The 16,595-nt window shown below is 39.5% G+C and overlaps 1 protein-coding gene across 4 annotated transcripts in view; it reads left to right on the plus strand.

The window, feature by feature from the left end:
* The window catches only part of LAMA2 (laminin subunit alpha 2), a 736,088-nt gene that overhangs the window by 625,210 nt on the left and 94,283 nt on the right, over positions 1-16,595 (plus strand). For all 4 annotated transcript variants that reach the window (XM_075597283.1, XM_075597284.1, XM_075597285.1 and 1 more), the window contains 3 exons: positions 2,572-2,688; positions 4,042-4,224; positions 12,506-12,660. In XM_075597283.1, coding sequence (XP_075453398.1) covers positions 2,572-2,688; positions 4,042-4,224; positions 12,506-12,660 — 455 coding nt within the window. The remainder of the gene's footprint in view (positions 1-2,571; positions 2,689-4,041; positions 4,225-12,505; positions 12,661-16,595) is intronic.

Here is a 16,595-nt window from a genome sequence, read left to right on the forward strand (position 1 = left end):
ATGACAGGCATAATACTGAATTGTTAACAAATTACACTTTTTAACATTTTTATGCAAATATATTTTGATATTAATTAAAGTGCAATTGAGAGTGCACATTAGATCATTTTCTCTCTAGTCTGTTCTCCTTAGCTAAAAATGTATTTATGCAGGAGAGGGTGGGAGTGAGAAGAGATAGCTGCTTTGCGCTATTTGCATGTTACAGACTTGATGGTTTACTCCAGCTTTTCTATATAAGCTTCCTATTATAATGCTTGGATGTCATTGTACAGTAGTAGTGGGCATGCAGCATGATAACTACATTTTTTAAAGAACTGTAGCAGTAGGGAAAGACTTTAAAAGACAAAATATATTTGTATTCATTTATTAAACAGTTAAACAGAATACTTCTTGACTACAGCATCTCAAAGAAAACTAATCTTGCACAAGATGGATGGAGTCGATGAAGTCTGTTAGTTTCTTCTTTTTTAATTTATATGTAAATGTCACCCTAGTGCAGTCAGCCTCCCCACCCACATGATTGATGCCCAAAACCAAAGCAGGGCAGGTGCATGGAAATAAAGTGCCCAATATGAAGATGGGATTTTTAACCAATGGTTTGATGCAAATCACTTTAAAAACAAGGGTAATTTCATGTGTCTTTGTGTCTAAGGGTTTAATTAATTAATGTGGAATAGTGCAGATTCGGTACTTCCGCACGTACTAACCCATTCAAGGCAATAGGAGGATTTGCAGGGTAGTACTAAATCAGCACTATTGCACCGTAAAGAAGCAATTCTGCCTACACAATTAAAAAACATTGGTACCAGGGGGTCCTCCAGAACGAAACCAAACTATTTTTAGCTTGGGGTGACTCCCGGTTCCCGAGATACTTAGTTACTTTAGCTACTAGTGTTCTCCTCCCTCTCGGGAATTCAATATTACCAATGGGTGCATGTGTAACAGTTTGGTCCACAAACTTTCAGACAAACTTTTCTACTTCTTTGCAAACCTGCAAAAGTTAACTCAAACCTCTTAATTTCACTTCACTTTTAATCACATTTTGATTTTTCCTTAGACCCATTTTTTTAATAATTAAGTGAATTTTCACTATAAAAATAAAAGAAAGAAATATATACATAGGCGACTTAGATCTTTCAGAGGCCTTGGTCACATATGACAATGCCCCTCCTGCCCCTCCTTACATCTCAGCCCTAATATCTCGCTATGCACCATCCCGACTCTTGCGTTCCACTCAAGAATGTTTTCTATCTACCCACTTTGTATCTAAAGCCCTTTCCAACCTTAAATCTTTCTCACTGACTACCCCGCACCTCTGGAATGCCCTTCCCCTCAATACCCAACTAGCACCCTCTCTCTCCACCTTTAAGTCCCACCTTAAAACACACCTGCTTAACAAAGCATATGAGTAGCTCCGTGGCTAATACTATACGCCTGATACATAAAGTTTGGCCCCCCGCAGACGCACTTACCAGAATGCCCTCCTACTGTCTCTGTACGTACTTCATACCTACCAATTAGATTGTAAGCGCTTCGGAGCAGGGACTCATTTTCCTAAATGATACTTTTATATCTGAAGCACTTCCTCCCATTATGTGTTATTTATATATTTTTTTATTTATATGATTGCCGTGTGTATTACTACTGTGAAGCTCTATGTACATTAATGGCGCTATCTAAATAAAGACATACATACTGTATATACATACATCATGTTTTAGCATACAAGGAAGATGACAAGGAAACATGATCCATTATATCGTCTTCAATATTCAAGATAATCTCCAATATTTTTTATACTATGTGATGTTATAGTAATTATATTCTGGATAGGAATATTGCCACTATTAAGTTCAGAAAACATTCTGCCATTGTGATCTGATATTGGCATACAATGTGTGTCCTTAAAGCTGCTTTTACAACAACCACTTTTAATGCCTGCATGTACAGTAACAGTAACCTCAATGCCACTATGTGCTATTGTAGTAAAGCTGTATAATGTAACTTGTTCTTCCTATTACCTGTCTAAATTTGTGTTCTCATTTAAGCAATAACTCTCCCATCAATCGCTATGCATGTTTGGTTTTCACATGCCACTTCAGTTCTATTATATCTGGCAGAATGTTAATACTGGCATTAGAAATTATGTTTACAAGTACTGTAGCAGCTATCAATAAAGTAGATGCCTTTCAATTCCAGAACAACATGAGCCAGAACAGCATTTACTATTCGCAAATTATTTCTCTAATCAAATTTAGCTCTTCATTAGCACTGAAAATTGCTTCTACCTTTTGACCTTCAATACTTTCCACGTGTCCCTATTATAGCGGAGGCACAGCCAATAAAGAAATCCATTAATTTCTCGGATAAGTACACTGGTACATTTGAAGCAAATAGGGCATACACACATTCCACGTTTGAGTCGGAAGTACTATATTTGTATTAACCTTGCAACTGCTATTATTGTTCTTGGTTTTAAAATGCTTCTAACATTGTGAGTATTTACTACCCGTGCACTATTATTTATTTAGAATGTTACAGAATAACTGGATTTGTATTTTCTTTCTGCAGATAATGAGGACGATCTTGCTGGCATGCAGAACAGGTTGCAAAATGCAGATGAGAAAAACAAAAATTTGCTGAAGGCTTTGAATGACACATTTGGACAACTGTCTGCCATACCCAATGGTATGTAAATTCTAAGCACTCTAATTCATGCACAATTGTATACACACTAAATAGCTACAGATGTGCAGTGGAAAGACGTACTGTTTCCAGCACTGATGCCAGCCTCAAGACTGCTATTCTCCCGGTGCTGGAGGATTCTCCCATGCGAGGGGGCCGATCCCCAGCAGCGTGACCATGGCGGTGCTATCTTCGGAGCTGCGGCTTTAAGCTATTTCTGCTGCGACTCCAGAGACTCTACGTTTCAAAACATCTGTATGTTCAGTGCTATATAAGTTACACACACCACCAGGGGCCCCGTGACATACTAGTTACATCATATACTATTTGCTCGTTTTCTAGTTGATATTAAGTTTTACTCTCCTGTGAAGCGCTGAACGCGATGCCGGAATCACCTGATCACTCCTGAGGAGCAGTCACGTGATTGCATAGTACCGGAGGGACAGTGGCATTGTGCTACCACGGCCCCTCCAGCACTCAAGGATTTAAAGAACAGTTCGCCACCTCATTTTTTTTTTTACCCCCTAGTTCTTTTATAAGATGGGAATTGGAGGTGGTGGGGGTGGGTTGGGGGGCGGAGCGGGAATATCCAGGAACCAAACACTGCTACTTTCAGCTTCCCGGTCAGCGCAGCTGAAAATGCTCAAAATAAATGGTTAGTTAGGTTGTATTGCGCCTTTAAGCAGTTTATATAACTCATAAGATTTTTTGCAAATATCTAGTGCAATGAATAAGCATAATTTACATGAACGAGAACAGCTTCCACACTGCTTCAAAGCAAACAGCAATTTAGCTGAAACAAGTGTACATTTGGAACCAGCAGCGGATTTCAAAATCCACCGTCCCTAGGCACTTACCTGTGTCGGCCGCCTCCTTGTTGCCACCCTCCTGCTCTTTTGGAATCCCAGCATCAAATGATGCCGCAGACGTCACCAACGTGATGTCGCACGGTGGTGCGTCATTGCCATGGAAATGCGATGCCATGGCAACGAAACGTGGGATTCCAAAGGAGCAGAAGGGCGGCAATAAGGTGGTGGCCGACGCAGGTACGTGCCTTCCCATTAGGTTCGATAGGCCCGAGAGCGCGGCAAATGTGTATGGGGGCGGCAATTTTTGCCGCCCCAAAATTCTGCCACCGTAGGCCCGGGCCTAATTTTAAATCTGCCACTGTTTGTAACTAATAAATGTTCTCATCAGCAAATTCATGTCAATGGAAGACAAGTAGAAAACTTACTTTTTAATGGGAGATGTCATGAACATTCCCCAAATTATTGGAAGATAAAGTTCAGAAGTGTTGTTAAATTGACAAGATAGGTTTCCCGTTATTATGTATACTAAAATATTTCTCCCTAATAGATACAATGGCAAAGATACAATCGGCAAAAGACAAAGCCAGACAAGCGAATGATACTGCAAATGATGTACTAGCACGCATCAAAGATCTTAATCTGAACCTCTTGGGGCTGAAACAGAACTACAGTGCACTGAAAGATGATGTGGCCAAAACCAATGCTGTTGTGAAAGATCCAGTTGCAAATAGTAAGTCACAATTGGCAGCCCTTTGTCATGCACAGAATATGCTCAACCACAATTATCAAACCTAAAGTCTCTTTTAAAGTCCCTTAATGATGTTGTATTCATGGATTATACTACCAACAAAGGGGATGGAGGCTAATACAGTAAGAGAAGTAAAACATGCTTGAGGTATGCACAAGTGTATCCTAAAAGCAGAGCATCTAAAAGGGTCTGAGATGTCACAATAGATGGGAACATGGGTAGACTCAGTGGGGCATGTGCTGTGTAATTCATATCCATTGTCAATGGCAGCTAACACGGGGTGGAGCTGCGATACCCCTTATCAGAGCCTAGTGCATCTCCCAGTATGTTCCTTGGTTATGAATATATATTGTGCTCAAAGTAGGATGCTACAGTACTAGAAGGTATGGAGTATCACTAATTTGTTTTCACATCCAGGCTACCGCTACTTTTTTATATACAAATGTAAAATTCCATTTTTTTTTTTAAAGGGTTTAATTTTAGGAAGCCTTTCCCCTTACAAATTGACAGATTAATATTCCTTTACACTTTCTAAAAGAGTCCAAAGACCTTTGCCTCTTTTGCATATCTACTAAAGGCCATTTAGGGTAATGCATGAAAAAAAACATTATTTAGGTCATACCTACAGTAAGGACGGCGTTGCTCCTTTTTAGAAACATGGGTTTTTGAAGAGAAAGAGATATATATTGTTAGGCCCTGAATGGGATCTAACGCCACCTTTACGTAAGACATCAATTAATGTTTGGTTATTTGAAGCCAACTCAAAGCAGTGCTAATTTATCCTGCCGTTAACCCTAGGACAGGGGTGGTAACTTGCGGCTCTTCCCGCACCTACATGCGACTCTCGCAGGTTGCCGCACCCCAGCTGCTGCCTCTCTCTCCCTGTGCTGTGGGGGAGATGGAAATGTTTTTGCCTCTATTTGCCGCCCGGGCCTCCCCAGCTGCTGGGCTGCTTCCTGCACTGTCCCACGTCGGGTCTTTCTGATGCCGACACGCATCGGAATTGTGCGCCACAACTTCCGGTGTGCGAGGACGTCACAGAGCGGGGCCCGGCCTGGGACAAAGAGGAGGCAGGCCAGCAGCTGGGGAGGAATAGAGAGAGAGGTGAATCCGGAGCGACAACACACAGCCCAATGACGTCAGGTTCCAGGTTTGAACATCAAAGCTTTATTAACAACACACAGAAGGAAAAGCAGGCTGCAACACAACCTCCTCTTCTACGCGTTTCACGCTCTACTGGTGCTTCGTATAGGGGAGAAATAGAGGCCTAACCAGCACCGGCCGGGGCCCCCCGCATCATAGTGAGAGAGAGAGACAGCAGCTGGGGAGCGGCAACCCCCCAGCAAACCCAGCTACCGGCACCATCCCCCCCTTCACAGCCACCGGCAGCACACACCCCCCTCTCACAGCCACTGGCAGCACTCCCCCTCCCCCTCACAGCCACTGGCATCACACACACCCCCCTCACAGCACTACCAGCAGCACCCCCATCCCTCCCTCACAGCCACCGGCAGCACCCTCCCTCTCGTACAGCCACTTGCAGTCCCCCTCACAGCCACTGGCAGCACCCCCCTCTCACAACCACCGGCAGCACCCCCCCCCACCCCCCCACAGCCACCGGCAGCCCCCCTAACCCCCCGCCCTTCATCACAGCCACCGGTAGCAACCTAATGTGATTTGCTCTGATTTAACATAGCTTAGTGCATCTGGGCCGCTATGAGACTGCATGTGGTTAGACATGGCAAAAAGTATGGATTCTGAAATAGTAGTTAACAATATAGATAGTAAATGAAATATTTTAAATTACTTTTTTTCTTCCCATCTTCTCGATTCCTGATCTACAGAAATCAGTATGTATGATATCATTTATGCAATAATGATGCTTTGTAGTACTAGGTTTTATCAAATGCTTTTGCATGCATTAATCCTACAGAATAGTTAATAGTCTGTTTTATACAGTAGCAGTGTGATTATTTTTGTCTAGCAAAATAATAACCCACTAATTATAGTAGATACAGAAGATAATATTAAGTACTGATGGCTAGAAATCAGCATTGACGTTACATTACATGTCTTTTGGTGCCTGTGAGTGACGGTGTGTATGCATTGCAATGGTATCTTTCGTGACTGACAGGCATTAGATTTGAGATTCACTTTAAACAGGATAAACAATCTTTATGCTATGGAGATACAGTATGTATCATGTTTTAGCTAGTAATTGTTAGTGGGTAAAGTAATATGTTAATGTACTTGGAGACAGTCATACTGCAGGAATACATTGCACTGTTTCTACAATCTTTTGGTGTTTTTAAATAACCGTCAATTGTTATATTCATTTAGTAAAAGTATCCTCCTTTTCTTGAGGGAGCAGCAGTGAAATCAAGAATACAATATGCATATTGGATTTTCACTATTCATATTCTTTTAGCACATGCCCAGAAGGCTACATGAAGGACCATATAAGTGATCTGCGAGGGTTTATTGAACTGAACGGCATTACTGTTCTCAAAATTGCTCCAGTGGTTTAGGAGAATTTTTGGAGAAAAGTGTATTAGCTGTGTCTGAGAAACTTAGGCAGAAATAAGTGAACTAGTTGACAGTATTTAGAGCCAGAAAGATGCTTATTCTGCTTTCTCATATACTAAGTTTAGAGTGACGTTTTATCAAAAATAAACATTTGCTACATACATTATATATATATATATATATATAATGTATGTAGCAAATGTTTATTTTTGATAAAACGTCACTCTAAACTTAGTATATGAGAAAGCAGAATAAGCATCTTTCTTTCTATATATCTATATATATATATATATATATATATATATATATATATATATAATGTCATGATTTGCTCCTATGCTATGCTGATAACATATAACAATGTCATGGTACTATATACTGTAGTACATATGGGATTTTATTTTTATAAATGCTGTTTCATCAACAGGTGTATCATTCCAAAAACTATCCAGGATATCTTTTTTACACATCATAAATTCATTTTTGAATGCAATGCCGGACTTACGCATAAGCTAACTAAGCTACAGCTTAGGGCCTCACAATATAAAGGGCCTCAAAATTAAAAAATAAACATATGCACTTAAAGTTTTAAAATAGGATGAGAAATAAAGATATGAGAAAAAGAAGATTCTCTATAAATATTTATTTATTTATAAAATATTTTACCAGGAAGTAATACATTGAGAGTTACCTCTCGTTTTCAAGTATGTCCTGGGCACAGAGTTAAGACAAATAATACATGGTTACAAATACAGTTACATAAATGAACAGGGTATACATTATATACAAGACATTGCATGCACAGTTAAAGAAAATATATGTTATGGGCGTATGAAACAGTTACAGACCAGATTAAAATGTGAGACAGCCTTAGATTTGAAAGAACTTAAACTGGTGGTGGATGTGAGAGTCTCTGGTAGGTTGTTCCAGTTTTGGGGTGCACGGTAAGAGAAGGAGGAACGGCCGGATACTTTGTTGAGCCTTGGGACCATGAACAGTCTTTTGGAGTCAGATCTCAGGTGATAGGTGCTGCATGTGGTAGAGGTGAGGAGCTTGTTCAGGTAGCTGGGTAGCTTGCCCATAAAGAATTTAAAGGCAAGACAGGAAAGGTGAACTTTGCGCCTAGACTCTAGTGATGACCAATCTAGTTCTTTGATCATTTCGCAGTGATGTGTGTTGTAGTTGCATTGGAGAACAAAACGACAAATTGAATTGTAGAGGGTGTCAAGTTTGCTAAGGTGGGTTTGAGGTGCCGTGCCATATACTATGTCTCCATAGTCAATAATTGGCATTAGCATCTGCTGTGCGATACGCTTTCTGACCAGGAGCCTTAGGGAGGATTTGTTCCTGTAAAGTACCCCTAGTTTGGCATAGGTCTTGGTTGTCAGGGTATCAATGTGCATCCCGAATGTTAAGTGGGAGTCAAACCATAAGCCCAGGTATTTAAAACTAGTGACAGGTGTTAGGGTGGTGTTAGCGTTGGTTCTAATCAGGAGCTCAGTCACTGGAAGCTTTACAAATTTAGTCTTGGTCCCAAATACCATTGTTACAGTCTTGTCAGTGTTTAAAAACAGTTTGTTTTGGGAAATCCAGTTTTCGAGTCTCAAAGTCAGACTGAAGTATGTGTTGAAGGTCAGAGAGGCTATAGCTTTGTGCATATAGGATTGTGTCATCTGCATACATGTGTATTGAGGCTTCCTTACAAGCTGTGGGAAGATCATTAATGAACACTGAGAAGAGTAGGGGCCCCAGAACAGAGCCTTGCGGGACACCACAGGTGATATCCAGGGGGTTGGAGTTAGAGCCTGAGATGGACACATGTTGGGATCTTCCTGATAGGTAGGACTGAAACCAGTTTAAAGCATGCTTCCCTATTCCAGAGCTCTGGAGTTTGTTAGCAGGATAGCATGATCAACTGTATCAAAAGCCTTTGCAAAATCTAGGAATACTGCACCAGTGAGTTGTCCCCATTCCATTCCACACTGGATTTCATTGCAAACTTTTAGCAGGGTAGTTACGGTGGAATGTTTGGGACGAAAGCCAGATTGGAATTGGCTAGGGAAATTTGTCTTAGTGTAGTAGTCGTTTAATTGGGAGTGGACACATTTTTCCATGACTTTGGATAGAATTGGGAGAAGTGAGATTGGTCTGTAGTTTGAGACAGTGTTTTTGTCCCCACTTTTGAAGATTGGGACAACTCTGGCAGTTTTCCAGGTCTTAGGGATATGGCCTGCAGACAGGATAGAGTTGACTATGGAAGCAATTGGTTTGGCAATGGCTGGGGCACCAAGTCGTAGGAACCTAGATTGTAGCAAGTCAGGTCCGCATTGGCTTCTTAGTTTTAGTTTGAGGAGCGCTTGTGTAATCTCCTCTTCAGATACTGGGCCAAATTGAAAATTGTGGGCAGTGTTGGGAAGGGGTGGGGCTATGTGGGCACTCCCAGGATGAGATTCAGGTTTGTGGTTTGGGCTGCGTTTCGCTAATAAGTTAGTGGCACACCCCACAAAGTAATCATTGAATGCATTTGCAATGTCAGTGGGGTTTGTCAGAGTAATATCCCCCTTAGTGATATTACTTGGTTGTTGATGGTTAGGAGGCTGGAATATATTGTTGATAACCTTCCAGAAGTTAGCTGGGTTTGATGTATTTTGGTGGAGATTGTCAGAGTAATATTGTGCTTTAGCGTGCCTTGTTTGCCTTGGACGTTTTCATTCAAATATGACCCTAAGCATTGTGTGCATCGAAAGTGATAAATTTTGTATCTTATTATTTGAATCAATGATTTTGCTCTTCAAAAATGTTTTAATATTAAAATGAATGTGATATGCAAACACTGTTCATTTTAGCTTTACATTGTTATCTTTGTATCATGCTTTTGTTCATTTCAGTTTCATGTTTATATTTTCAATGGTCTCTTCCCTTAGAATAATAAATCTATTTCTGATTTTTGTGGCCTCTTAAACGTGACATCGTTTAGGAACATAGAAGTAGAGATCGGCATTTAAATTATTTTTTTTAGCGAATTTGGATCCGCAGCGGATCGGCCGGTTCCTTTGGTCTGCGGATTTCAGCGGATCAATGTCAAAAAGGTCAATTCACGTTTTGCAGATATTTTTTATTATGATTGCCAAATACACTCCGTGAATTTCCCAACCCGTGGATGGATTAGTAGAATCCAATCTGCCGGATTCAGCAATCCGTTGGCGGATTCTTAAGAATCCATTCGCGGACATCTTAAGAATCCGCCAACGCATTGCTGAATCCGGCAGATTGGATTTTACAAATCAATCCACGGGTTGTGTCCAATGATGGATTTTGGTGAATCTGAACGGATTGAAACCGCCCAAATCCGCTTGCCTATTTTACACCGCAAAATGGATTTTGGGGGCAACATCAGCGAAAATCCAGGAAACGGATGTTGGTGGACTCGCCCATCTCTACTCAGAAGGTCAAAGTCTAGCCCTGAATGCAGGCATATCATGGCATACAAAATATACAGGACCCCTATAAGCTCATATTGAACCCCCAAAATAACCACAACATATATATATGCGTATAAGTGTCAAAGAGGAGTGCTACTGAGCATGGCAATATATATATTTAAAACCAGAGACAGAACATGAAACAGAGACAGAGCTCAGTGCTACATCCAAAGACACCAATACACGGTACAGTGCCTAAATATATATATATATATATTTTTTTTTAATTTTTTTTTTTTTTAATAAAATGGTCTTTTAGTTTAACCCTTTGGCAAAAGTGTTGTAAGCCCTTGAGCCCCTCCAAGGCAGACCACGTCTCAAGGGTCCTAACACTAAAATAGATTCTTAATAACCTGTACATTACCAGGAAGAATGATTTATAATAAATCTGTCAAAATTAGTTGCATAGTTCTAAGTCTGATTGAAGCTCTTATTAACCTGTATAATACCAGGAAAAGCACTCTGTATTAGATTTGTCGCAATCATACTGGATGCAAATTCCCATGGGTGTGGAAGGTGCAAAGGAGTGATCTTTAACCATTTAAAAGTGGGAGGGGTGAGCTTAAAACTAGGGAAGGAGGAGCCACCCTCCAAATCAGCCAGGACCAGCTGAACAAGAATTGCAAAACATACAGGACCCCTATAAGCTCATATTGAACCCCCAAAATAACCCCCCATGCTCAGTAGCACTCCTCTTTGACACTTATACGTATATATATATATATATATATATATATATATATATATATATATGTTGTGGTTATTTTATTCAAAAGATATATATATATATATATATATATATATATATATATATATATATATATATATATACAGTATATTTAGGCACTGTACCGTGTATTGGTGTCTTTGGATGTAGCACTGAGCTCTGTCTGTGTTTCATGTTCTGTCTCTGGTTTTAAGTATCATGGCATGCACCATTCAGCTTTGCCAGGTCTTTCGGTGAAATTACTACCATTTGCATAAAAGGCAAACTGTATATCGGTGCATCTAATGCTGCTTTTAAGACTTTTACTTTTTAACAAAGCACACCCATAAGATGTACTCATTGCACCTATATTTTTTTTTAATTTTAAGCATGTTGAGCTTTAATTATAGGCATAGCAGCTAAGCAAACGTGAATACTGATAAATAAAGATAGCTGCAATATAAATACTTTTTCCATTTGCCATCAACATAATTATATAGGAACAAAAAATCTGCAAAAGGTAGAGATTTTTGTCCCTATGCAGCAAATAACTGGCCACATATGTACTATTCAATATCATCAAGCTACCTGCTGTATGCAAGCAAGAGATGTTTGATATTATAATTTCTCTGCATACCATAAAGCTGCGCTAAGAGACACCCTAGCAGAGCTTAAAACGTTGAACTTTAATTGATCAAAAATAAAATATTATAGTTGAGGCTTAACTACAGTAGAACGACCAAGAAAAATGAGCCAAATAAAATTAATTAAAAAGAAGAGAGGCGTGTGTGTGCTTATAGAGAGTTGACATATGTTGGTGTGTCACCAATATTACTGATTCATTATACTCATACAATTGAATTGAATATAACTAGGATGAAGATACCACCTAATATGAACACACGTCTATGGTGAGTAACAATGTAATGTGTAAGCAAATATACCACTCAATGCTAAGCCAATATCAGGTATAACCTCTTAAATTAGAGGTGGTAAATCAGCTTTGACAGAAGGCAGAGTCTACCTAATTTTACCCCTCCAGGTGTGCAGGTTCTGTTAGATTTAACCCCCAGCCTAGAGAGCAGTCAAATTGCAAATTATCATTTTTTCTCAATTCATTTTATTTGGTTCATTTTTCTTCATTGTTCTGCTTAAGCCTTAAGTATAATATTTTATTTTTGATCAATTAAAGTTCAAAGTTTTAAACTCGCTAGGGTGTCACTTAGTGCAGCTTTAAGGGATTCTTTCTTTCCTCACTTATCCAATTATCTAATTCCCTGTTCGCACCACCCTTAAAATATAGTTTGGGGCTCATTATTACGCTATTTACTATTGCCCTCCCAAGCGTTATAGCAGGGCTTTTCATCACCCCTTTGGGGGTACCCCCTCTACATTTCTCTGCAACCCTTTTATTCTTGTGCTTCCTTTCTAGCCATTTCTTTTTTTGTAATGAATCCCCATTTGCTGCCTGGGGGACCTTCAACTGTATTGTAGGTCACAGGCGCAATGGGGATACCATGTTGATTTTAATGTTTGTGATGCTCTGCAGTTACAGATGCTGATGTCAGAGTGAAACACCTGGAGAAAGAGGCGGATCGGTTGCTGGATAAACTTAAACCCATCAAGGAACTCCAGGACAACCTTGGGAAAAACATATCTCAGATAAAGGAGCTAATCAATCAAGCTCGCAAACAAGCCAATTCTGTAAGATAATCATACTTTTACTCACACAATAATATTCTTAACGTTGTTTTTTAGAGCTATAATTCTGAACTTTTGCAATGCATCATAAGGCTACGGCCCAGTGGTCACTGCTGCACGCGCGCCTGGCGGAGCATGCACAGGTGAAAGCCACGATCTGCGGTCTATTGTGGAGTGATGGGATGCGAGGGGGGTGTGGCCATGAAGGTCTACAATACCTGCACTCCTATTGGTCCACACGATCTGCCCTGCCATTGACTGCTCGCACACCACGTGAACGCGTTGCGGCAAGGAAAGACAACATTCTTATCTTCCCTGCCAGCGGACGCATCATCGCGCTTTGAGCACCCACACACGGCTGTGCTGTGGTGTGTGGCGTGTGTGCCGTAGCGGGCACCGCAGCGGCCACTAGATACCTGGCCCAAGAGGGGTTTTGAACCTGAGCTTTATATAACCATTATATTCCTCTTTTCTGTATTAATTATTTAAATATATCGTCATAGTGCATCTCAGCTTATATTTAGGGACCCATTTTTAGATTCAAAAGGATAAACATAGCTCACAGCAAATATTTATCCAGGTAATAAAAATCTGAACATAAATATTCACATCACGCTTTCCCCAATTTGATTTCTCTGAAATGTTGCTGATCGCAGTTTTTACCCAGGTTAAACGTTTTGTATTTTAAGACTGCCAAAACAGTTGAGTATCCACATTTTCTTCTACTTTTATTGAACCCATCAGACTTTGAAATACATACGAACCCCAAGAACATGACAAAAAAATGAACCTCACTGGTTAATGTTTTCAAGCACCGTACCTATGTTCAAATGTATTCTTCCACCGAAGCGACTTCCTTTCAGAACTATGAAAGCTTTATAGTTTGCTTTAGCTAACCTGTTGGATATACAGTAGAGGTCTGTTGTTTTCAATATTGCATTTTCAGCTTTTCCCATTGTTATTGCACATCAACTAGAACCCCTCGCCCTGCAATACAACCCCCAGACATTTTCCCACCTCCACAAAGAATTTAAATGCTTTGATTTTGTGTGGTTTGAATCAGGCTCCCTTTCTATGGATTGACACTATTTGATTATCTCTGGGACTTTGGTTCTCACTCACAGTGCTAACTAACGCTTTGTTCCATAGAGTATGTAAGTATTACATGTCCAGTATTGCTTGCTATCAAGTACACTCTAACCAGTTTAGAATTAGAATTTGGAGTCACTTGTGCCATCAGGGATTTTAGCATAGTATTTGAGATATTTTTACGCCATTGCACTGGAACAATATTGTCCTCATTCCAGAATAAAATAAACATCGAAAGCATTATGAAATAAATTATACTTTATGTTGGGGCTTCTGTGATGTGAGTACCACACATTTAATACAGGGAAAGCTACAGTAAAGAGCCACAATGAGTAGTAGTATTTTATAATCTATGCAATTTAGCCATAGGAAAGATATATATTTTTTGTGTTACAAAATATATGCTAACATATACAGATGTAGCATATATTATGACTGCTTTTAACATGATTTAACACACAAAATAATGCGGTAAATAACACGTGTTGTCTCCTTACCCATTGTTTTTAATAGCACTGCTGTAACATAACGCAATGTGTTGCGGAAACGCTGGTGCGTTAACGGGTGCCACAACGTTTGCTATATCAGGTTAGGGTTTCAGGATATCCCAGCTTCAGCACAGGTGGCTCAGACTGAGCCTCTCATTGAGCCACCTGTGCTGAAGCTGGGCTGATTAAGCCACCTGTGCTGAAGCTTCGACTGATTGAGCCACCTGTGCTGAAGCAGGGATACCCTGAAAACCTGACCTGTTGGAGGGGCTTGAGGACTGGAGTTGCGCATCACTGACACAGAAAATGCTTCTTTCAGGGAGGGGTCTTGGAACATCTGAGGCATGAATAATTGACATTCAGTATTGGAGACTTGCGTTACTTTCACAGGGGTTTGCAAATCATTCTAGTCAGAGTTCACAAGCCATTTTAGTCCATGTGCGTTTCAATTGTCTAAATCCTCAAAAATCAATATATTCGCATAATGCTGAGACTATAAATAGAGCACATACACCATGTTCTGCTCAATTTCTACAACAAGCAACAGAGAAGCCCAATGCTACATCAAATATGACAAAAATACACAGTAAAATACTTATTTAGTCTCTTGAAAAAGGGTAATTTAGTTTAACCCTTTGGCCAAAGCATTGTAAGCCTGTGAGCCACGACAAGGCAGACCCTGTCCACAGGTCCTAACACTACCAGATAAAATACTAATATACCTCTATTAGGATTCAAATTCTCATTTACCTCCTAATAGAGGTATATTACTGTGTATTTTGTCATATTGGATGTACAGTAGCATTGGGCTTCTCTGTTGCTTGTTGTATACAGTACATTTGCCACGCTCAATAGCTCTTCTTTTTGACACATATATATATATATATATATATATATATATATATATATATATATATATATATATATAGTGGGGGCTCAGGGTTTCCCAAACAGAGCTTGCTGGGGTTCTTTGTGTTGTTTGCTCAATTTCTGCCAACATTTTGCTGAAAGATTGCCACATTGCAATATCTAAGGCTCATTTCACAACATTATAAACCCTTTGAAACATTTGACAAAAAAACATTTTCAACATCTCTAGTCAGTATCAAGATAAAAAAAAAACATTGTAATGTACATGCAATGTGAGACAGCTAAAACGAGACTTAAAATGCACAAGATATTAGACTAAAGATAGAAAATTAAGCATACATATTTCTCTGCAGATGAATGCAAGAAACCACGGCCCTCTTGCAGCAAAAGGGTTAATAATGATATTTTATTTTAAATCATAAATAACTAACCAAATAAATAATTGAAAATAATTTTATCTCAAGGGCATTTTTACTGTGTCTGAAGAAATGGAGCTTCATTTCTCATGGTTTTTAATGTCACTCAGCCCCCTGCAAATTATATTATTTCCAGTTATTTATAGCCCTTGCCTTAAATAGCCCACATGCACATTGCAAAAGAAACAGAGGAAACTTTTCATATCCGTTAGTTTCCCAATTTATTAGATATTCCAATATCTCCATGCAGCCTTCAACATATGTATCCTATGTATCATATATCTAAACTCTAATCAGCTCTGTCAGGCGTGCCAATCAATTTACAGCCATGAAGTACTCTGTGCCACATACTCACCTTTATGACATTGCTAACACATCAAATTATGTATTTTTAGACAAAATATACAATACAGTATCTCCACTGTAGAGGCCAAACTCCGAATTATTATGCACCAACATTTGTATTACAGATGTTACTAATACTTACTAGCATCATTTGAGTAAGTAGAAAACAGGCCTTCCAGTCATTTATTAATCAAGACCTTCCTTGCAGTCACACCAGGTTGTGAAAATGAGTTATGTTCTATGTTTATTATGCTAAGGAATGGAAGAGCTCTCACTTATTCTCTTACTGTACATCTTATTTGACATTACTATATTTTTATAGGGTGGTGTCAAGCACCGACTGGCCCCCCATAGATGTGTGTATGTGTGAAAGGGGTCAACCAAAAACTGGCCGCCAATTTGACTATCACCTCCATACTGGACACTAAAATAAAATGAACACCTCCCTATCGGACACTAAAATAAAATCAACACATCCCTACAGGACACTAAAATTAACATGCACACCCCACAAAAACCTGACACCACACCCTAATAAATCTGCCACCACTAAGAATAATCTAAGGGCCTACACCTAAGGAGTCGTAGTTTCTTTGTTTCCAGAAATATGTACACATTTAACAAGGTGCTAAAACATGTCTGAAAATTAAGACAGTCCATTTACAGGTGCACAGGTTCAATTAGAGCTCAAAGACAGTACATACAGTAGTACATTTTAGATTTAAGATAA

The sequence above is a fragment of the Ascaphus truei genome, chromosome 4 (genome assembly GCF_040206685.1).
Source record: "Ascaphus truei isolate aAscTru1 chromosome 4, aAscTru1.hap1, whole genome shotgun sequence".
Taxonomy (NCBI): domain Eukaryota; kingdom Metazoa; phylum Chordata; class Amphibia; order Anura; family Ascaphidae; genus Ascaphus; species Ascaphus truei.